At 38.7% G+C, this 24,583-nt stretch overlaps 2 protein-coding genes across 4 annotated transcripts in view; one reads left to right on the forward strand and one right to left on the reverse strand.

The window, feature by feature from the left end:
* Positions 1 to 23,996, reverse strand: part of NT5DC1 (5'-nucleotidase domain containing 1) — a 106,761-nt gene extending 82,765 nt beyond the window's left edge. For 2 of the 3 annotated variants that reach the window (XM_015858636.3, XM_015858637.3), the window contains exons 1-6: positions 23,863 to 23,996; positions 21,706 to 21,797; positions 19,953 to 20,024; positions 18,414 to 18,520; positions 16,751 to 16,830; positions 13,549 to 13,630 (exon numbers count right to left, since the gene is read on the reverse strand). In XM_015858636.3, coding sequence (XP_015714122.2) covers positions 13,549 to 13,630; positions 16,751 to 16,830; positions 18,414 to 18,520; positions 19,953 to 20,024; positions 21,706 to 21,797; positions 23,863 to 23,955 — 526 coding nt within the window. In that variant the 5' untranslated portion in view covers positions 23,956 to 23,996. Of the gene's footprint in view, positions 1 to 13,548; positions 13,631 to 16,750; positions 16,831 to 18,413; positions 18,521 to 19,625; positions 19,667 to 19,952; positions 20,025 to 21,705; positions 21,798 to 23,862 lie in introns of all 3 variants that reach the window. The other variant, XM_085541803.1, reaches the window with a different exon arrangement.
* Positions 1,065 to 8,385, forward strand: COL10A1 (collagen type X alpha 1 chain). Its single transcript, XM_032443276.2, has 3 exons — positions 1,065 to 1,185; positions 1,832 to 1,990; positions 6,252 to 8,385. Exons 2-3 carry the CDS (start codon positions 1,849 to 1,851, stop codon positions 8,132 to 8,134), a joined length of 2,025 nt encoding a protein of 674 aa, XP_032299167.2. The 5' UTR covers positions 1,065 to 1,185; positions 1,832 to 1,848; the 3' UTR covers positions 8,135 to 8,385.
* Positions 23,997 to 24,583: the final 587 nt, after the last annotated feature.

A 24,583-nucleotide genomic window follows, 5' to 3' on the forward strand; every position in this document is an offset into this window, starting at 1 on the left:
TGTTTTCACATATCAAAACTAAAAACTGCTGACTACTTGATACTGAAAATTAAAGATGATCCTAACAGACAGTCAGATTCCACTATTTATTCAGAAAGAAATCACAATGTGTGCATACAGTCTATTAAGCAAGATCAGTTTAACAGACATTCTTAGTGGCTAGAATCAATCTATAACCTAAAGGAAAAATAAAGAAAAGCTGCAAACAAGTTTGAGCCACCAACGATAAAGCCATAGCATAAGTTTACAATACTACTAATTTAACAGGAACAAAATGCACCTAGTCAAAATAGAGCAGTAATTACAGTTGAATGACCATTATATATATATACTTTCATACAAGTATATATATAGAACTGATAACAGAAAAGACAAAAAATCAGACACAGCAGCTTGTGTAACAATTCAGCAGTATGGATTTCAATACATTTATTACAAATGAATATAATAGTTTTCATAGCGTAATGTAAGCTTATACATCAGGAACATTATTTGCAAGCATACATAAAATAGATAACATTGCACCTCCAATATAAAAGAGTTACAAGCTTAGAAATACAGTTTTGGAGACAATTTCTGAATAACTGGTTAAAAATAATCTTCCGATTCATACACAACTCTCAAATTAACAACTTAACTGATTCTAAGATCTCTATTTGCACCTCAGTGAACAACTACTTGCATAATCTTTAAAGGAAAACTCCTGAAACTCCTCAAAGTTCAAAATATTCTTCTGTTAGAACATTCACAGAAAAGTCCCAGTGAAGCACCTATAATTATAATCCTTACTTACAAGTTTTTCCATTGTAACCTTTCTCATTTCTAAAACCAGAAAAGATGCAAAATTTTAGAAAATATGAACTACAGGCGATATAATTTCATCAACAATAAGAAGTCCAAGAGAAGAAGAAGAAATAAAAAAAGACTAAACAGAACCTGAAATCCCTACCCAAAATAGCTTCCCCCACCCCTAAAAAACACACATATACACACAGATAATTACTGCTTACTGATTCTTGGGGAGGAGCTTATGTCCAGCAGTCACCAAACTAGGGTGAAAATCATATAAATAGTCAAGGGTGACACTGGAAATCATCAGCTTCTGCTCACTCACCAGTGGCAGAAGAACCCAATAGAGGAGGATTTGCCACTCTACTGCCTTGCATTGGAGCTCCACAGCATTTGGTATGTTATTATTTCATTCCATTCTATATGGTATAGGATACGTTTTCTGGTTGGGGTTGCAAGAGAGTTGATATTTAATGGCCATTGACAGCCTCCTTAGTGCTACTGGGGTTATTAGAAAGGCTGCAAACAAAAAACTGTTTTCAAAGGAGGCAATGTGAGATTTTTGCCATGGATGCTGAAGGAGCCAGAACCTTAACTTCAAGGAATTTACTACAGAATTAGAAAGGGGCAATAATGTCATGGTATAGAGCCTACATAATACCGATGAAACCTTTTCTTCATTCCAGGAGCTCGGATATATGTGACTTCTGAACTTAGTTGTTGGGCCCTGGAGTAATTAGGAAAACTCTTACAGTTTCTGAAGTCAGTAGTTTTGAGTAGGCTGCTACCTATTTAAAATGATTATTTTTCTAAAAGTGAGACTGCTGCCTCCAAGCCATCTCTTTTATATCTTACACAAGACACACAAGAACTCCGAATCTTTAGTTAGCGATGCTGATTCCATTCTCCTTACAGCACTTTTCACACACAGTGAAAGCAGGAAAAAGTAAGCACAAAATAAATAAACTTTTAAAACCAACAGCTCAAGAAAACTGATTTATGCAAAATCAACTTAAAACAATGTTTTCTCCCTTTCTAACAGAGGGCGGACTTGGAAGCATGCATTTGCAAATATCCTTACTGCTGCTGCTTTGTCTAAACATTGTCCATGGTAGCGATGGATACTTTTCTGAGCGATACCAGAAACAGTCCAGCATCAAGGGGCCACCACACTTTCTACCATTCAACGTAAAGAGTCAAGGTAAGTCTACTATTTTTGATAATAAACTAGCATAAATTGATTTCTAGTGGATCAATACATAAATAAAAGCTTACTGTTTGTACAACTGGTATTAAACTAACAGTTTAGGCTTGCTTTAATAAGTCCATCACTGCAGAAAGAATTGGCAGTGGCACAGGAAGTTACCTCCCACTGATAAAGATGCACACTTGCATAAACTTTTTGTTAGACAATAACTGCTGGAGGTACACTGAACAGAACACTTCATTAGAAAAGGAACATTTTAAGCCTGCATTAGAAAACATAAGCAGACCTGGAGAGCAGAAGAGTAGCTCCTCAGGACACAGCATCCATCCATGAAGTTTCATTTCAGAGTAGCTTTAGACAAAGCTTATGGACTGGATACACAAGAGCAGCACATACTGAATTCAAAGATGCTGCTCTAATTTCACTCAAACTACCTGCAGGCCATGTTTTCTAAAAATACTCTCTAGTGAGAAACAAGTGAAAGTAGCACAGCTGGGAAATTTACCCACTCAAAATGCTCTTCTGGGCTGCACCAAAACACTACTACAGCTTTATCTCTTGCCTTCAGCATAAGGAATTTTTGTAATGCTATCAGCATTCTCAGGCTGCATCTAGGTGCATGAACAGCTACTGCTATTACTTACTAGCTGGAGTTTCCAGAAGGTTAAAGTTATACTTTCTCTTCCCAGTACCTGATCACAGTGTTTTCCTCTGATTTTATTCACTATTATTTTTCATTTGAAGTATACTATGTACTTTATTATCTTTTACTATACTTCATTTAATTCTATTCTTCTCAAAGCAAGTATTTATTTATTTTTTTAATTTAAAAGTCTACAGAAAACACTGGTAAAGAGGGGGAAGGGAAATAAAATAACAAATTAAGGAAAAAAAGAAAGGCTCAAATTAAATAGGAAAAGGAGTAAAAGGAAAGGGGGAAAAGAAAAGAAAAAACAACAACAACAAAAAACAAACAACAACAACAACAACAAAAAACTGTCCTGAACTAAGCTTTCACATTATATTAACCGAGAATCTAATCTGTGTTAAGTCTCTCAATTTAAATAATCATTATGTAGACCCGTGATAATTGTAAGATGCTACCTATTTAAGAAAGGGAACAAAGATTATTCACCAGGCTGAAAAAGCAGCAATAGCTTTTGATTCATACCAGTCATACAAAGTGGCTTAACAAATCTTCATTTTTGATGACAAAGTATCAAAATGAAAGGCTAGACAATATCTGCTTTTTTTCAGCCTGGAAAACAAGATACATTTTAGAAGTAACTTCATAGGGCTTACTGCGTTACCAAATCATTGTCATAACCTGAGATTGTCATGGAAGAATTAAACAAGAGACTGCGAAACCAAATTAATTCCTCTGACGTTACTGTCTAGTGAATTGCTCCGTATGCAAGTAGCTCAAGTAGCATATATCAAGATCCTGATTGTAGCTTACTTGTCATATTTGTTCACCATATATCATCTAGTGATTTAGACACCAGTGTATTCATTTTGTATACCACTGTCAAAAAGCGCTTGGAATCAAAATTTCAGTCTGGGCCTAACTTAGTGACCCATAACAACATCTGTTGGGTGCTTGACAGAATAGGGTGGCAGTCCTATGCTCATTCCTGCAACTGTCAAGTTCACATTCTAGTGGATCTACCTTAACATCAAACTAAAATTGCCTTCATAAATCACAGCTGTGTTTCTGTGAGGCAGAAGCAACTTGAGTATACGTATTCAGTACAGATTCAGGCTCAGCACAGGTGTGAGGGCTGGCTGTGCAACAAATGTAGCTACTGAAAAACCAACCTTTACAACAGTCACAGCAGAACCTACAGAAAAGTAGGAAAGACTCACTCCATGAGTGAGAAATGGATAGTCAACAGTGGGGAAAAACTTTAAAACCTGAAACTACTTCAATTTATTTGCATACTCTCCCTTCCATGACAGGGCTTACTACTTACAAGAATGTAGTATAAATGCAGAGCTAGGATATGTCTATGCTCTCTACATTCACTTTAAAATAAAGAAAAATTCTAAAGGTAAGATTTTCCATCACTTGATTAGAAATGCCAGATCTGTAAAAGATATTCTTATTTAGGCACCTACTAGATACCAAAAAAGACAAATAATATTTTCTTTAATTTTAGCCACTGCTTCAATTTTCTTGGTAAAACCTACACCTTATTAATGTGACTGTCTGTCTTCTGCTAACTCTAGACAGTGCAATCACCAGATATTTAAATCTGAAACAAGCACAGTTCAGTTTCTCATAGAAAATCTCCACAATAACATTCGCAAAGGATACTGAAGCTTTTGCCAAAGGCAGAACACATCACTTTACAAAACTAGGACACACAAAATCACCCCTAAAACACACTAAGAAATAGTAAAGAGAAGTATTCTGAAACTGCTGTCTGAAGCAATTGCTTTCTCCCACCCAAAGTTAGGTCAAGTGTAATAACAGCTTGTTACCTGAACACTGCTGAATAATATCAGTGCTGTTTCACTGCAGAAATTCAACTCACTCCAACTCCTAAAGAACAGAACGAACTTGGAAGGACTGGACATAGTTCCCTGATTAACAAAAAAGTACACCTGGCTGGGGTTACAGTTGTCTTCTAGCAAATTAAGCACATAAATGCTGGGTTGTGAATTCAGTAAAGTAGAAATCATGCTACTGATGTAAAAACCTAATCATATCTCTCCCCATTTTACAACTGGAACATCATGACTTCAGCAGCTCATTTAGGAGTTTGTATCAATTTTTTGATTTGCCTATGTTTTCTTAACTCTGACTTCAGAAGCACAAGATAGGAATACATGCAAAATGAAACAGTATGCATTTATGCTGCCTTTATGCATCAGCAAAAAAAAAGTTGCTATCTGTAGTTGATATGTAATAACAATTTCCTTAATAATACAGGAAGAAAGCAATTTTGCAGGTCTAATGTCAAATCAAATGTGTTTCATGTGCACAGCTTTTCTTCTTTATTATATTCTTTAAAATAATAATAATTATTATTTCTACTTCTATCTTATTTGGTTCAAAAGCAGTCACAGATTAGATAACAAACTGTAGTTTCCAAATGGCAGCAAAACACTCATTGCATACACCTGTGCATACCTATGCATATATACATACATATATATATATATATATATACACATATATGTATACATACACACACATACTCTGCTGTCTTTCCAAGATTCAAATAGAACTTTAGCTGATCAACTATTAATGAATCTTTTCTAAATAAGCAACAAACTGAATGTATTGCCATCAAAAAATCAGAATCCAGGATATTCTTATACACCTCAGAGTCTGATTTTTGCATGCCTTCTTAAATTAGTATTCATCATACCTATGGTATTTAGTTCTACAGTGATACAAGCTGCTGTAAAGCAATGAAATAGGCTCACAATACCCATGTTAATCTTCTCAGTAATATGTTACAAATCATCATCCTAATTCCAACAGGAAGGACCAAATTTCCCATAAAGTACACAGAAAACAGTTTTGAGCTTGTTTGTTCCTCTATTTGTGACATTTAGCTAAGTGGCTCCACCTGCTGTTGACAGCTAAGACAAAAAGGACCACGTTTTTATTTTTTTTTAGAACAAACTTGAGCTCTGATTACACTACAGCAAAATATCAGTTACCTTGTCACTGTGTGAAACTGTTACAGCAAACACAATTCTTTAAGATGACAATACTTCAAAATATGACATTCACATGTTTACAAAAAGATAAAACAAATAAAAACAACACAACATCAGAGTGACAGCTCACCGTGGGTGGTAAGGAAAAAAGGCACCAGGTAGTTTTAGAAAAGAGTATGCTTCTATTGGAAGCATTCTGTTTGCACTTACCAAGATGCAAGTCTTAACTTGCTAAATCATTTATGTGTTTCCTTTCTTCCTTAATGCTTTGCATTCACTTGAACACTATATTTCAAAATCTTTGACTCTAATGTACTGATATAAAAAAATTCTAAAAACATCATAGCTCACATTACAACACCCAACATATTTGCGCTTGTTATATATTTATATGAGACTCTAAGGTCACTTCCACTGTGAAAGCCAGCTCAGGTTCTGAGTGATGTCAAACACTTGATTTCTGTGAAACCCAAATGAAGCTAATTCTCCACTGTGCAATAAATGTGCAAATCTGGAAAAGTTTTTACAACTTACATGATTCTACAAAATGTTATGGTTGATCTTGTTTCTTCTCATACAGGTGTGCAGATGAGGGGTGAACAAGGCCCCCCTGGTCCCCCAGGCCCTATTGGACCAAGAGGACAACCAGGTCCTGCAGGAAAACCAGGGTTTGGAAGCCCTGGTCCCCAAGGTCCACCTGGTCCCCCAGGACCACCTGGATTCTCCACCGTTGGAAAACCAGGCATGCCGGGTCTGCCAGGGAAGCCAGGAGAAAGAGGATTAACTGGTGAGAAAGGAGAAGCAGGACCTGTTGGGCTCCCAGGAGCAAGAGGGCCACAAGGACCCCCTGGCATTCCTGGCCCTGCAGGACTTTCTGTCCCTGGGAAGCCAGGACCACAAGGCCCTCCAGGAGCTCAAGGGCCAAGAGGCCTCCCTGGTGATAAAGGAGAACCAGGTGTTCCTGGTATAAATGGACAGAAAGGAGAAATGGGATTTGGCGTTCCAGGTCGCCCAGGTAACAGAGGTCTTCCAGGCCCACAGGGACCCCAAGGTCTCCCTGGCCCTGCTGGGATAGGGAAGCCTGGAGAAAATGGCCTTCCAGGTCAGCCAGGTATGAAAGGTGACAGAGGTCTACCAGGGGCACGTGGAGAAGCTGGTATCCCAGGCCCCCAGGGTCCACCAGGAGAACCTGGAGAAGTTGGCATTGGTAAGCCTGGGCCAATGGGACCACCAGGACCAGCAGGCATCCCTGGAGCCAAAGGACTCCCTGGACCTGCAGGCTTGCCTGGATCACCAGGTCTTCCAGGATTTGGAAAGCCAGGATTGCCAGGGATGAAAGGACACAGAGGACCTGAAGGACCTCCTGGCTTTCCAGGACCTAAAGGAGACCAAGGCCCAGCTGGTGTGCCAGGAGAACCAGGTCCTGCTGGGCCACCAGGAAACATGGGCCCTCAAGGACTCAAAGGCTTGCCTGGTGAGAATGGCTTACCTGGACCCAAAGGTGACATGGGCCCTGTAGGCCCTGCAGGATTCCCAGGAGCCAAGGGTGATAGAGGTCTGCCAGGATTAGATGGAAAACCAGGATACCCAGGTGAGCAGGGTCCTGCTGGTCCTAAGGGACATCCAGGTCTCCCTGGTCAAAAAGGAGACACTGGCCATGCTGGTCTACCTGGCTTGCCTGGTCCAGTTGGACCACAAGGAGTTAAGGGACTGCCAGGTATTAACGGTGAGCCAGGCCCAAGAGGACCTTCAGGAATACCTGGGATTAGAGGCCCCATTGGTCCCCCTGGCATGCCAGGAGCCACTGGTGCAAAAGGTGAGCCAGGAGCACCAGGTCTGCCAGGCCCAGCAGGTATTGCTACAAAAGGTTTAAGAGGACCCATGGGACCACCTGGACCCCCTGGGCCAAAAGGCAACAGCGGAGAGCCTGGCTTGCCAGGTCCCCCAGGTCCTCCTGGTCCCCCTGGCCAACCCGCAATCTCAGAAGGTTATGTTAAAGGAGAGTCTCGAGAACTATCAGGAATGTCTTTCATGAAAGCAGGAGCAAACCAAGCTCTCACAGGAATGCCAGTGTCTGCCTTCACTGCCATTCTCTCAAAAGCCTACCCTGGGGCAACAGTCCCCATCAAATTTGACAAAATCTTGTACAACAGACAGCAACACTATGACCCCAGGACAGGAATCTTTACCTGCAGGATCCCTGGACTGTACTATTTCTCCTATCACATACATGCAAAAGGAACAAATGTTTGGGTTGCACTCTACAAAAATGGCTCCCCAGTCATGTATACTTATGATGAATACCAGAAAGGATACCTTGACCAGGCCTCTGGCAGTGCGGTCATTGATCTCATGGAGAATGATCAAGTGTGGCTCCAGTTGCCAAATTCAGAATCCAATGGTCTCTATTCTTCTGAATATGTTCATTCTTCTTTCTCAGGTTTCCTATTTGCTCAAATCTAACAACATCCCACTTACAGTGTCCTGACACACTTCAGGACATTTTAATTGGGCACTGATGTGATGTGTCCTTAACAGGTCACATAACTTCAATTTTGCAACAGAAACTGAGGAGAGTGAGAAAGTAAAGAGATTGGTTCAAAACTTAGTAGAAAAATATTGTATGTTTTAGAAACTTGTTATGAGAAATTTGTTTTGAACAATAATCAATTGTCCAACTGAATGCAACATTAAAATTTTATGAATTAATATAATACACCTGTCTATACCTCTTCCTTAAAAAGGGGGGAGGGAGGGTATAAATCAGAATTTTTAACTATCATTTCCCATTAACAGGTAAAGTAGCCATTCCAAGACTCTAGACCACACTTGGGTACATTGAATGATACCTCCAGTAACTACTGACAGACACAGCATGGTCATCATAATAACCAGTAATACACTTTGCCATTAGTCTTCTATCAAATATCTTTAAGCTATCAAATCTCTTTAAGCTTTAAGCAAATCTTTAAGCTATCAAAAAGGAACCAAGAAAACAAAACTTGACTACAATGCATAACGCGTCAGTTGTAAGTCAGTTCAGCTTTTCCTAATAACAAAAAAATCAGCCTTGGAGAAAGGCTGAATTAGAAATCATAATCTGTTGCTGAAGGTCTAAGACCTCCAACAATACAAAAAACCAACAAGACTTGAAACACACAAATTACAGACAGGTTAAGGACAGGAAGGACCTCTGGAGGTCACCTGGTCCAACCCCACTGCTCAAGCAGGGACACCTACAGCAGGTTGCCCTGGACCAAGCCCATACAGCTTTTAAAGATCCTCAAGGAAAAAGACTCCATAACCTTTCAGCAATCTGTTCCACTGCTCCATCATTTACAGCATACTATAGTAAAGAGGTGTTTGCTGATGTTCAGATGACACAAAATGGATCATAGGAGATCCCCACTACCTCTTGTCCTGGCACTGGGCACCACTGTAAAGAGCCTGGCTCTATCTTCTTTAACCCCTACCCTCAGATTTCATAGAATCACAGAATGGCTTGGGTTGGAAAGGACCTCAAGGATCATCAAGCTCCAATCCCCATGCTGCATGCAGGGCTGATCTCCATATCTAATCCTAGACCAGGCTGCCCAGAGTTTCCACCACAGCTCTGTTTGACACACATTGTAAATTACAGTAAAAAAACTAGTTTGCCTTTTTTTTTTTTTTTTTTTTTAAGCTTCTACATAACATCATGCAAAACAATTATAATTGATGTACAGTAAAACTATCACCAAATTGAGGAGAACATATCGTCACATGCACACTGTTACAAAATTAAAACAGCTTTTCCACTCCTGAATTATATAAAAACAACTTAGTGTCAGCAAAGTTTTTAACTCCAAATACTGTGGTTTTTAAAGAAATACAGTAGTCTTGGAATTATATTTTACTTACAAGGTAAAAGAATCTAACGATCAGAATAAATTTGTCTGGAAACATCCTATTTGCTTAGCACACCTACATACACTCATGTCTCTCAAATACTACATAGTATATTAGTCTGTTACAGCACAATAAAAAGTTAATGGTATGATGTAAGCTAGCTCAATAGCATTAGTGTTTAAAAATTATCAGAATGTAGTAGTTCAATCACATCCCTTCAATGACAAGTTACCATTTATATGCTTTAACTGTTGTATGTGTGTGTATATATATATATATATATATATATATATACACACACACACACACAAAGCTTACCAATTCAAACTGTTATTTTAAACTTTCTTAATGGATGTTTATAATCACTTGCACTGAAAGTACATAGTCCTATGTTTGATTTTTTTTTTGTAATATCATCATTTCTTCATGAAAGGGAAACCCAATGCTTATTACATTGTGTACATTTGAAAACAGTAGTTTCCTAAGTACTTAAAAATACCTTGGGATTAATAAACAAACAAACAAAAAAAAAACCCACAAAAAACCACAACAAAACAGTGAGAACTCTATTAGGCTGATACATCACTAGAAAACCTAAATACTTTGGAAACTGTAAAGAACTTCTAAGAAAAAATTGCAGAATTGATTTGCTCGTTTTATTAGGTGCTACTGGATAAGGATACAGATGGCTTGGACTTTTAAGTGCTTAAAGAGAGAGAGTAATACAAGATCATCTTATTTTACTAGCCAAGTAGGCTTAGGCAAGTAAGTACATACCACACTTATAAATGTTCTACACTTGCATGAAAATAATACAGTGAACAGTACCACAATTTATAAGTAGCAATCCCATAATAATTTTCTTACAAACTAAACTAACACTCAAGACACTTCAGTGAATTGTCTGTCTTCATCTACTTCTTACAAGTCTCCTAAGAAACACCTTTTTAAAAACAATAAAATAAACCATTCAAACAATTTTACACTTTTATTTCAGAAACAGAGAGATTATGAAGAGGAGCTTAAAACACAACAGTTTATCATCTAAGTGTTTAACTGTTGGAGACACTTGGTGCTCAGCACCTGTCCCGTGATTCCAGTTTGATAGTACAAGAAACTAGGCCCCGACAGTATCCTTAAAAGTAAGGATTGCTTATCTTCATTGTCTGCCCACTTCAAATCAGGTTTTGTGTTTTAATGTCTCTGTTCTTCAGATGAGCACAAAAGAGTTCAAGTCTACAACTTAATACCTCAGACCTGTGTTTCTGAAGACGTTAAGCCATTAACAGAACCACTCAGCACCAAAGAGCTAGTGATTACATGTTACACTGTGATACAAGCAGAATTTAAAGATTCAGCTCTGGATTCACTGTTTAGAGGAGACTTTGAGAAACTCCTTCAGACTCTACTTAAAACAAAAGCTAACTCATAGTTTTTAGATATGTGCTTCAAAGAAGTTAAGCTGTTTAATTGCACATTACACGAGAAGTGAAATATGTTAGAAAAGAATTTTGTCACAAGTGAATTTCAGGCTTTGGAAGACTTGGACACAAACACATAATGCAGATGATGGCCATGCAGCTCAGACAGAACAGCCAGAAGGAAAAACTGGGAGTTTCTGTAGTACTTTTTTCTTTTTTTCCCCTCCTAATATCTTCATGTAAAGATGTGAAGACAGAGCTCTTCCAAAAACCACATATTTTTCCAGATGTGATATTAGAAGGAAATCCCATGAAATTAAAATGAAAACATAAGAGCCTGTAATAGTAGAAATTTCTCTTCCAAAGGTTTTGGAAAATAAATAAATAAATAAATGAGACAAGCCTCATTAGTTCTTACATAGTAAGATGTGAAGTATCCAAATGACCACTTATGAATTTACTGGAAATCTCAGAATAAACGTATAAAAATTTACCAGCTTATATCTTTGCCACCATTTTCACAATTAAGGAAAATAGTAATCTTTCTTCACTGGACTACATCAATACTAAAAATCCTAGTGTTACAGCCTCTTTTCAAGTTTCCTCCTTTTTGATCAAAAAAGCATCTTTCCTCTTTGTTGTTTCTGAAGTCACACATAAAGAATGTAATGCAGATATCATTCAGTTGTTTTCTGCCTAGACAAAGGAGTTATATCATAAAGTTGTGATCAAAAACTTGTCTGTATGCACACATTTAGGAGAGAGAATAAAGTATTCCATGAAGATCCAAAAAGCTTTCCTCCCTCTAGTAACGCTTTCTACATATGAGCATGCCACTTCAGAATATTGCTCAATTACCTAAAAATGCCCACAACAAAACTCAACATGCAAGTTATTTAAGAATAAGTAGCAGAGTGAGTTGATATCCTTCATAAACTGAGAGTCATAATGATCACCTAAATTAGCCATCCAAAAAAATACATAGTTGGGCCATTATCTAAGGCAATCACCATGGCTAAGACAATGAAAAGCAAAATCCATCAGACACCTGACTAATGATCAAAGAAATCATGCGATAAAGAGAAGGGACAAAGATAAACAAGGGCATACTGACAACAAACCAAAGTGACATGCAAACACAAATTTCAAATAAATAAAATGGTCAGTCGTTCTGCTCCATCACTGACAATGGCACTAGCAAGATGCTATTTTAACTTGGGAACTTGATGTCTCCCCAGCTGACCATTTAACAAGCTTGCTTTAGAAAATTTACTTTGACTAACTGCAAACAAGTGCTACTTTTCTCTTACGGGTTAAAGCTTTCACAGGGCACAGAAGCAACAGAGTTAACCCAAGCCATGGTTTTTGCTTTTTAGGCCAGGCTCTGGGCTATAAAAGAGCATGGGGCTTGCTGGTGTGTAGAAAATGGGATGAAGCCAGTTTTAAGATCTCTCAGAAAGTTACATTAAGCTTGCACCAGAGGAAAAAAGTCTTTAGTGTTAGCTCGTCACAGAAGATTAGTGACATTATTCCCATTTCACAGGAGGGACCCGAAGTTTTTACTTCAGGCTAATATCACAGGGAAGTCAAACAGGAAGAAATAATATCCAGTTCTTTCAACTTCCTGTTCATCCACGGGATCACATTAAATGGAAAATAAGACTACTGCAAGGCCTTTCAAAATGATGTACAACAGAGCTTAGTACTTTGAGTCGTTGAAGTACTGTGTACAATCTGTACTGTCTTTCTTCTGATTTTACAAAGGCCTAAATATCCCCATCCCATCCCAGAAAAAAACATGCTTATCAGTTAATAACTTCATATTTAACTGCTGCTGTGCACATCTCTCATAAAGTTTATAACAGAAAACTCTACGTAATAAACTAAGTGCCTGTTCTGGTAGGAGTTCAAAAGAATTAAGTCACATCACACATCTGAATGCAGATTACATACTTACATATACAAATAGGTACAATGTATACATGTATACTTAAGTGTATACATGTACACACAAGAAAACACACCTACATATGCAAAATTGATTATTTACATGATTTCAAAGATAAGGCTTTAAATTATTATTTGGAAGCACAATTTATTGTAAAATTTATTTTTAAAAATGTAGATAACTCTGCATGATTCATATGCAACACATAATGAATTCAAATCAAAACTAAAGGTCTAAAGAAAACTCATTAAAAAAAAGTATGAATTATTAGTTTCCTTTCTTTTCAGAGCATTTCTGATTTCATTCAAAAATACAAGAACACCGAGAAAAGAATCAAATACAGTCAAGGATGCTGACATTATTGTACAAATCAAATACTTTTCTTCTAATTCAGTGAGGTAATACATCAAAAGTGCTATTAAAAAACATCAAAACAGCTCCAGCTGAACAAAATAAAAATACCAACGATAACATGATAAATGTGTAAATAGAACAACTTAAAAGCCTAAAAAGTAAAAGCTACATTGAGTAACCTACAGTGGATTAGCAAATGTATTTGTTTTGGCAAGTGTATGCAATAGTTCTGGCTACTATAGTAAGCTTTTGGTGAACCTACTTACCTTTAAAAGCTGATATTTTATAATTATGCTGGATAGCAGCCACCATGTCCTTCCAGAAGTCATATTTTTTCTGACCATCGTGCTGTAATTGTCAAAGGAATCTAGTCACTATATCAAATATCAGCCATTTCAAGCTTTCATACTGAAACAATGGGAGGAATGCCATTAACAAATAAAAGTATTTTGAAAATGGAGTAGAGCAGTCCTAGTCAGTAGGAACCAGGACTCAGAACTCAGCAGTGAACTTTGAATAATGGCAGGCAGGTCTTTCTCCCTGCTTTTTAATTGCTCATATGTATAACTAGCCTAAAACCTTATAGCAAAGAGAGGCACTAGATAGAACAGCAACTTAATGAATGAGCTATCCTGCTGACTTCCTGGAAAAATTAATGCCTTGAGCTGCAGATATTGTACTGAATTAGCAGGCTGACGTTAACTACAGTCTGGCACTCGTATCACCTTCCACCATTGCAACTCGTAAAAGCTTTCACTATAACATTGCGGCAATGTTCTTCTGCCAACAGCTCCACCCTAAACACCACATAAAATACTTAGGGAGAAGCAAGGCTGAGCAGCACTATGCTGCATTGTGCTTTGCAGGTAGCCAAGCCCCTTCTCTGGCAGAAGGAGAGGGAAAAACAATCTTTAATGTGATCAGTCTCCCACTTTTCATAGAAAGCTGTCCAGGTGCAGAAGCACTTCTGCTGACCTCAGTTGCCCTCCCAGTGTCTCATTAAGATAGAGAAACAGCTTCTCAAACAGCTCAGAGTGCTCTGGGACTCAAACACTACAAACATTAAAAAAAATTATCGAGTTACACACAGGTGCAATTACACATTATGGGGCAGAGAATTAGTCACTGAGCTTATAAGAAGTATCAGTTACAAAGTACAAGGCAACAATAAAGTAGATGCCAGTTTCAACACCATAGAAAGTATTTTGTAGTGTTGTTGCAGGTTTTGCACATCTACTTAAGCTTAAGTTCTGATGCAACTGTTGACAGATTTTTATGGCTTTGTCCTACGTCCTAAACCTGTCAGCCCAACTGACCGCACTAGGATCTGTATAATAACTTATTTTATAAGCAGAAAGCATTTTCTAGAGAAGGATGTATTTAGAAACTGAAAATGAATTTACAACATCTAAAGACATGCAGTTTATTTGTAACATACTGCTATTTCAGGCCTACTCCGACACAGGCTTCAAGAAGAAAAGTCTGCCCTTAATCTCACCTTCACCAAGTAGCACTAACAAGGCCTTTCATGCATGACTGACAAGCACTATTGGTAGCCTACTTATGATCCACCAGCTTTAGAGATTAAGAGCAGGAAAGATAGTGTTATTGCTTTCCCCCTTCAATCCCAAATCCATTCTTCTAGCAAACTACTGTAGAAATATATAAAAAAAGACCGTCAGAGAGTAAAGGTACTGTATATGTCAGTTTAGTTAACTGCTAAGCAAGGTCATTATCCAAAGCTGTATTTATTGTTAGGGAATGCCTGTCTAGTGGTAACAGCAGTAGCCTATACTACCAGATCTGGTTCAACTGCCAGATCCACACGATTCCATGTGGCAGACTCTAGCCTTATTTTTTGTTTCATTGTTTTGTTTGCTTGCTTGTTCTAAAAAAATCAGTGCAACAAGCTAACAGTTCCTCAGGAGCGTTGTTCTGAAGACAAGTGGACAGTAGTAGGAAATGTTTCATGGAAATTTTAAGGAAAAGTAGCCTTTACTAATACAAGTTGCAAGAAGAGGAAACATAAGCCTCCAATTCCCTTTAGGAGTATGACGGAATTAAAATGTGATGATTTTGATACCATATGAAAATAGTTTAACAACTGCAGCATGTGTCCAGGGCACAAGTGTCACAAAATTGCTGTAGTTCTTGTATTGAAATTGAGCCAATTTGCAATTAAGTATTCAAGAAACTGATGAAGAGGACACTTGAACACTTCTAGCAGCTCTGTGAAAAAACAGAGCACAAGTTTCTCTCTGGATAAAGACAGCACTGCTTGAGGGACAGTGCCCCAGCCTATCAACTGAACATGTAATCATACTACATATGTGCTGAGCCACGTTTTAGCAACATCCGCTTTCACCTCCAGCACCAAATGACCCGCACCGAGTCTAAATTAACTGTAAAATGAAGCAATACAATACAGTTGTGACATCTGAGAGAGGATTCCAAGCCATGAATGGTCAAATAATGAGATTAATCAGGCACAAAATTAAGACTCTTATGACGTACCTGTCCTCAGTGTTTGTCAATAAGCTAGCTTTAGGTAATTCTTCATGCAGCAGTTGGACTTAAACAGCAATCGGCTCAACATGCTATTTTGGATCTAAGCCTAAAACATCAAGTTAGGTGATACTCACAGAGATTGCAGATACCCATCTCACGATTCTCAATTCTAGTTTACAGACGAAGTACTGTATGACTTTACTACCTTCAGACAGTAGATTATATCCATACCTCGTGGGCATTAAGCTATTTTACTCAATGAGAAAAGCCCTTTTCCACAGCTACCTTCAAATTTAAGCTTCAACTCTTTTTTGACTCAACTGAATCAAATGATATCAAATATCAAAGACAGGACCTAAGCTATACTGCATATCTAAGATGCACTGGAAGGTTAGAGCAATTCCATTTTCCACCTTGAAATTTAACTTAATTCTTAGAGAAAGAAAAAAAAAAACCAAACTGGAAAACCACAGTATTGTGTAGATTTATTTGCAGATATGCACACATATTATCACACTTATTACACAAAACATATTTAAGAAGAAAGTCTGGAATTAAGCTTTCAACTATTCAAATTTTCTTGCAAAAGAGTAAATCATGTTATCCTTTGGATTTAATTCAAGTAACATCGTGTACGATTAAAGATTTTTGAGAAGAGCATTTTCCATATCACAGGATAAACTTATGAGAAAATAACTCATTTGTTCTTATCCTAGCTATTTGTGCCCTCTGGTGGAAGTACATTTACTCTGACCATGCCAAGTAAGTCACAAGTAACTTGGGAGACAACTTTAAAACACTGATAAGTCTCACATGAAAAATTCCAAACAAGAAAGAAGAGCTAAAGACCTTAACTCCATTGAATGTATTACTTGTGTGCATTATTAAATGAATACAGCAAGTGAAGCAGGGAAGGAGAAAGATAATGGAACATTTAATTTCAAAAAGTCCAGTTCTCACCTGATCTAAACTGTCCACAACTCTTGCACACAGGAGGGCTCCTGGTAGATCAAAATAATTATCATACAGATAGTATTTAGCTGAAAAAAAGAAAGAAAACCAACTCTAGTTTTTAAATACATATTGTATGGTTTAATCACAAATAAACAGTACATTTAAATAGCATTACAAGCTGTTACTTGAATGCTATGACAACAAGCATTATCTGTTTCCCAACTTAATAATGCATTTGTTAGCCTTTATTTCTACTTCTGATTCTCATAATTTGCAGTTGATAATGGTTACCTTACAAGATTTTTTAGGAAACATTTTAAGATTCCAAAAGTTATGGTGAAAGAGATGGAAGTGAACAAAGAGTCTTAAAAGTCAAGGCAGTGTTGCTCAACCCTTCCAAAATACCAATTTCCCCAACAGTAAGAAATACTGTGAGTTTGAGAAGTTGTTTCAGAAACATTTGACAGGTCTTACATAGAATCACATAATCATTAAGGTTGGAAAAGACCACTAAGATCATCTAGTCCAACCATCAATTCATCATACATGCTGTTAGGAGAGAGATCAACTCTTACTGACTACAGCCCTTCTTAAATAACTTCTGAACTTGGGGTATTAATGGGAACTTAAAGCATTTGGCAATTTTCATACTTGTTTCCCCCTCTCCTCTGTGCTACTGAGAATTGAGCTATATTCCCTTGCTAAGTATTTCCTTTTGATTATGCTGACCTAGTCTGTTATACTACCGCTTCACTTCAATGATAACAGAGTGGTTTTATTTTGAAAATGCCACGACAATACAATTTGTCATAAAGTGAAAGACAATGTAAGAAATGTCAAGTGACATGTCAAGGTGATGTTTTTGTTGTATTAATGATCTCATCTATGCTATCTCTTACATATATGACATAAGTCAGCAAAACAAGGATTAATATTCATAAGAGAGACAAACAATGAATGCAAAAGGTTTCTTTTGTACATATAGCTGATGTACTTTTCCACCCAGTTGCAAAAGATTACCCATAGTTTAGCAGGTGACAAAAGAATTTATGACAGCAAGACAGCAAAGAACATATCTCTATTACATAGGACAATGCAAGTAACAGCGAGTATTTTACCTTTATGTGCATCACTCACAATTACTAATCTTAAAGAAAAACTGAGAGAAAGTACAAGGCAGCTAGTAAAAGTGGAAACCTAATTACAATGCCTTCACAACATGACTACCACCTTAAAAGTAAACAGCTACCACCACAAGATGAGCAGTTGTGTTTCCATACCTGCTCTTCCAGACAAGCTTCTGGTAAATCACTGACAGCAACATGCCAACAATTAAGAACTTGAGGTTTTTCTAAATTATTCTTAAATGAGATTGAGACTATCAGCATAAGTACTTCAACAAGAAACAATGTGCCCATCCCTATAACCAAAACAGGCCTACACTGTTAGCTTGTTCATTACTTGCTTTATAATTGGTGATTTATATTTAAGTATTAGAAGTTAAAAATATAAAAACAACCTTTGCCCCAAATGTTCACATATTTCAGTAATTCTTATTTTGAGTATTTTTTATTATTATTTAAATAAATGTAGGATGAACTAACACTACGATAAACACTGAAGGGGCCAATGCAATTTCACAGACCAGGACATTCTGAGGTATAGCTACCTGAGCGGGAAAGCATTCCACTGACTGAACTAAAATGCTTCCATTCCCTCCTTCCATAAATCTCCAGGATCTCTTCAGATGTCATACTCCTAGTGCCATGACTTGCCCTATTTGATGCATTACAGAGAGAAAAACAAAAGGTTAAAAACATTCAGACTAGATCTAGGATACAATAATGAACTGCAATTGAATACTGAAGTGCATGCAAGTTTATCTTCACTTTAGTTACCAATTTGAAGTTTGCTAGGGCCTAAGCTTTTATCTTATACAATATAGTCCCCAGTATAAGTTCTAGTTCACAAAGGTCTGGTTGGCTGAGGGCATGGATACTGTGCCTCACCTCCTAACACAATCACTCTGTGTTGCTCGAATGTTCTCAATTGTATGAGGACATTATACTTGAACTATCAATATACACTGCACAATAAAACACAGAGCAGAAAGCCTATACACTGTTCTGAAGCCTGGTAACATTCACAGAATGCAGGGCAGGACTGTGATAAAATTCTGGTTTGAGACCTCAAAGCAGTTACGTAATACAGCAATAGGTACAAGCCTTTTCAGGAATTAAAAATCCACTAACTTGACCATCAAACTGTGTCCCTAAAGAACATACATAACCCAGTTTTGAAGGAAATGCAGGAAATGCCTGGATAACTAATCCTGTAACACTCCTCCCTTTACATTAATATATCCTCTTGTCTTGAATTCTAAATGTAGCTCTTTGAAATTCACGGTATTAACTGAATTTCTGAGTGCATAATAAAGACTCGCAAATATTTCTTTCCTTATTTGATAGAATCATAGAACAATTTGTTTTGGAAGGGACCTTTAGAGATCACTTAGTTCTTCCTGTCCTGCCAAGGACACCTTCCAGCAATTCAATAAGATTCAATAAGATCTGATTTCCCTTAATATCTTCAGTCTCATGAAGAAAGAAGAAGGAAGGATGAAGTAAAGCTGTACTAAAATTATGACTCAAGGGAAAATTTAACTTTTAAGAGGAAAAGAAAAAAAAAAAAAAAAAAGACAGTCTTCTCCAAGTGAGCATGTCAGTTTCTGTGTTCAATTTACCTCGGGCTATTTAAGCTATATGTAGCAAATCTGAAAGAATTCTGAATAAGTATGGTACAAAGACAATTGCTCTGTCATTAACATTAGTCATTAGCACTGATTGACTGAAGTTACTCAGAATTCAAAGAAAAACCTTACCCTGGATCTTAGCAGAATTGGACAGAGTACATTGGTAGCCACTGAAAAAAGTGAATTTAGTTTCAAGATCAGTATGCACTCAATCTGAGATGTTTATCAAAAATTATATATTCTTCCTAGCAGCTAATATGGAAATATTATGAAAATACTAGGTCTATTACATTAAGAGATACTGAACACTAGTTTACCCAAGAGTATTTAAATTTTTACATAAATGAATATATACTGAAACTAGTATTTCAGATGTTTAATATAACTGAGATGACTTTCAAAAAGAGGTAAGATGTTCATGTTTGTTTAACAATAAACACACGTAGTCAGTATTACCTCAAAACTGTTCCATCTTCTGCAAGCTTCAGAAAGTTTCCATCTTCAAGGTCCCATGCCAAGCCTTTACAACTAAAAATAATTGTTGTTTTGTTTTTTGGTTTTTTTTAAAGGAAGAAACAAGAATAACGTTTTCAGAAGAACGCCTCTTTGCATCAGAATAGTGATATGCAGTTACAGAAGCTCTGTAATAATCCCACTTAAAAGCAACAAATCACAGCCCCTCAAGCACTCCCATGTTTGAAAGTAATGTATGCAAATACATATCATTACAGCGAGGGCTGGATTTCACTTACATAGCAAATTCCTACTAAATAAATCCAGTTCCATTGTTCTGTGAGTTCAGTGTGATTATTCATATAGATAGGGTTGGAGGATTAAGGCCTGAACATATACAACTAAGAAATGTTATGTTTAAACCACTACTTCTATTGAAGAAAATTAAATATACATTTTGACTGGACCTCCCCTACTTACTACTGCAACAGTAACACCAGTATTAAGGAAGAGAGAGATAGAATATCATTCTCAATGAGACAACAGAATATCTAAAGAGTGTGCGAAACAGAGGCATTGTCAGGCTTGTCTGCGCTCACAGGGTGAGGGGTACACTGAATGGGACAGATGTGCCATAGCAGCTTCCTAACTCACCTAGTAAATTCACACACTTCAGAAAAATGCACTCACATTAACCTAAGTTATTTGAAAAATGAGATTAGAGTTCAGTACCTAGAATAATACTGGAAAAGATAAAAAAAAAAAGTAATGCTTCCTTCATTCCGTGTTACATGGTACCCAAAGGAAAGACAGTGCTATGAACACAGCAAGTAGACTATCCTTTCACACATGACACCTGGGTGATTAGCATCAGTGTGATGCTATCAGCACCATGGGCTTGCAGATCCTCACTAAGAAATAGCTTCAGGATGGAACCAAGGAGGATATATCTAGATGTCAACTAGATTTCATGCCTCAGAGACCTCAAAATATGAGAAATACAGATACCCTGATTATGACATGAGATTTGTAATCAGATATGTTTGGAAACTCAGAAGTCAAATACTGAACTGTAGAAACAACTTGAAAACAAAACACCTGTGCTTCTCCTAAGGAAAAACAAAACCAAAACAAACAGTGATAACCTGACCTTCAAGTCCCCACACTCTTGCCATAGATAATAACTTATAAAAGTTGGAACATCAGTGATTCACGTTGAAGTTCTACCTCAGATACTACTGAATTCAGACCAGAAACTTGCATTTTAGTTTCTTACATTACAGCCTTGTGCCTAAAGCATCACTCAAGGGCTACTTCTTGGTATGTCACCTTTCCTCAGCTCCTGAGAAGTCTTTTGGGATTATTCTGCCTTAAATAAACAAAAACACATCTGTAAAGAGAAACATGGAGATATGACTACATTCTGATGGTTACTGTATTTACCAGTTGAGTGAAAGCTAGAAGAAAAAGGAGGTGCATCTCAGCAAGTTAAACCACAAAGTTTCTGGGGAGTTCATAGAAAGCACAAAGCAAGCTTGAATATTCAGTTGTCTCTTCAAAACATCATATTAGAAGTATTTCATGAGAAGTACTTGTGGTTTTAAATACTTGTTGGAAAAAATATGAAATTACCTATTTGGTTTGACAGTCTTAACGATCGTCTAAGAAGCTGCTTTCCAAGCTTCGTAAAAGTATGCTACAAAAAGTATAAAGGAAGACATATGAAGAAAGCTTATGTTATTTTCAAGATACTTACCAAAAGTCTAAGCTTTCTGGATTTAGAGTCAGCAAGTCCTTGTCGTAACCCTTCTCCGTTACCAGATACTGAGCAAAACTATCATATATTAGCTATAAATGGGGAAAAATGATAAAATTTAAAAATTAAAAAGACATTAATTACACTGCTTAAGGTATCTAAAGATACTGCTTTCCCTGGGAAGATGTGAACTTTAGTGCCATCTAAGAAGAGGCAAACAGGACGCCTGGAGGCCCTGCCCCCACAGCGTTTTCCCAGCAGTGCCTGAGTTATTTCTGGTAGGCTGGAAAACAGTTCAAGATGCTCACACAATAGTTCTGGGGCAATTTTTGTAGCATAGTCAAGTGTATAGCGTTTTACCTTACTGCCCTAGGGCTTCAAGATTACTGGGAAACAAAGATGGTAAGCACCAAAGGCCAGTCACTATGTCCCCCTTCCAAGTCTTTATTTATTTATTTATTTTATTTGATGTCATGGTTACCCTGATTCAACACATAGCATCTAAACCAATCAACAACTGTAGATAGCGGACGCAGAATCACTGAATCAGAGAATGGCTTGGGTTGGAAGGGTCCTCAAGGATCACAAGCTCCAACCCTCCTGCAGCAGGCAAATTCATCAACCTCCATATCCAGTACTAGACTAGCCTGCACAGGGTCCCAACCAACCGGCCTTGAACATCTCCAAGGACGGGGAATCCACAACCTCTCTGAGCAGCCTGTTCCAGCACCTCAACACTCTCACAGTAAAGGACTTCCTCCTGATATCCATCCTAATTCTTCCCTCCCTCAACTTAAAATCATTTCCCCTTGTCCTGCCATTATCTGCCCTTGTAAAGAGTTGACTCCTCTCCTGTTTGTAGGCTTACTTTAGGTACTGGAGGGCTGCAATGAGGTCACCCTGCAGCCTTCCCTTCTCCAGGTTGAAGAAGCCCAGCTCCCTCAGCCTGTCTTCATAAGGGAGGTGCTCCAGCCCCCTGATCATCTTCACGGCCTTCCTCTGGACCCTTTGTAACAGTCCCTGCCTTTTTTGAATTGGGGGAACCAGAACTGGATGCAGAACATTTTAAACATCCCTGATAAAACATATTCTGAAGAAAACAGCAACTACTACATAAATGATACATAGGGCCAGAAATAATACTGTTAAAGCCTGGTACAACATTCAGCCAGTTCTTACTGTAACATGCTAGTGAAGATGCACAAGTAAATCTGTGCAGACAATGACAGATCCCTTTTTCTCAGAGATCCCTGTTAAAGCTGTTCTCCCAAAGCTGCTCTTGGAATGGCTATGAATAGTGAGAAAGACAAACATAAAGAACTGTAACTTCTGGTGCTCATGCCAGCACTTTAAGGTGCTTTATTGATCATCAGTAAGGATGCGTACAAAGGACACATGACAATCAGCCTCTGTCTCGTGAGAAGAGCAAACAAAATGTAAGAAGTGCTTTTCCATAAGTAATATACCTCCCTGCAAGAAATCAAACACCACTTTAGAAAGCAATGGTTTTACAGAGCAAGGTGCACTGCTACAGTTACTATAAAAACAGTTACTTCTGTATCACACTGAAGGAACATCCATGGGACATGGGACAGCTGTGCAGCGTTCTGACATCAACAGAGGGGAGACTCGCCGATGGATCAACCGAAACTGAAAGGGGCCTGGCAGAAAGGAAGCGCTGAGGCAGAAGGTGCAGCGCATGCCAGTAGGGTCTGGCTCTGACGGACAGCAACGCTGAGGCAGAGATGCTAAATGCCCTTACGCTCACCATTCTGAACGCGACAAAGTTTGCCACGATCCCCTACAGAAAGTGCTTCTACACTTCTAACCGCCCGCACCACCTCGCGATCCGACGGTGGGAACTCTGCCTTTCCAAGCACCACTCCAGGCAGGAGAACACTCCGGAGGCGCCGTTTCCAAGGCAAAGACACGGCATTGCTCCCCGCTCGGGCTGAGGCCTGCCGAGGGGGCGGGCAAAGAGACGGGCTCCGCTTCTACCCTCGGCTCCCGTTACCCGGTGGCTCTCCGTCCCTCTATGAGGCTCCCCCCGCACTCCGGACCCCGCCGGCTCCGCACACCCCCACTCGCCCTTCCCCTCGAGCGGCCGGGACGGAGCGGACAACCCCGGCTCCGCGGCCGCGCCGTACCCGCACTCACCGTCGCGCTCTGCGGAAGATGATAACGGCACAGCGTGTGATCCAGGTCGAAGCCCATCACATCGCAGTCGGCCAGAGAGAAGTACGGCTGCATGGCCGTGCCGCCACCACGGGAGGCGGGCGGAGGAGGAAGAGAAAGAGGAAGGCGTGCGGGCGGTGCTTCCTGCGGCGCGGGACGGCGCGGTCGCAGCCCCTCCGCCCCGCCCCGACTCCGCCCCACCGCTCCGCGGCCGCCCTCACCTGCGTGGGGTCCGGCCCACCGCAACAGAACAGTGACTGAGAGGTGGAGGATGGTTGTACGGGTTCGCGTTCAATTCTTTGGTGAAGAAAAGCCTTTCTCGCCGAGACTTCGTGCGGCTGGGAAAGGTGCGGGTCCCGCTGAGTTCTGAAGGTATCGGCGGGTGATGGAGGGCTTCATATAGAGTGAGCGTCCCGAGGGCGCTTCGCTGGGAGTAACAGGATGCTGCATTTGGAGAAAAACAAAATAGATGAGAGCTGCATTGAATTAATTCTGCTTTCTGTGGTTGAACCTGAATGTACTGCCTGTTTGAAAGGCTTGGGATGCTTACATAGCTGCTCTTGAGCACTTGTGTGCAGGTCTTCATTCCTCTCTAGAATTAACTTCGCTGTTTAGATACAGTGATGTCATCAAAACACGAGGATGCTATTAGTATGCTAATGCTAACAGTATGGTGTCAGCGAGAAAGACATGGACTGTGTGA

This window comes from Coturnix japonica, chromosome 3 (genome assembly GCF_054131305.1).
Source record: "Coturnix japonica strain WE chromosome 3, WE-NBRP24, whole genome shotgun sequence".
Taxonomy (NCBI): Eukaryota; Metazoa; Chordata; class Aves; order Galliformes; family Phasianidae; genus Coturnix; species Coturnix japonica.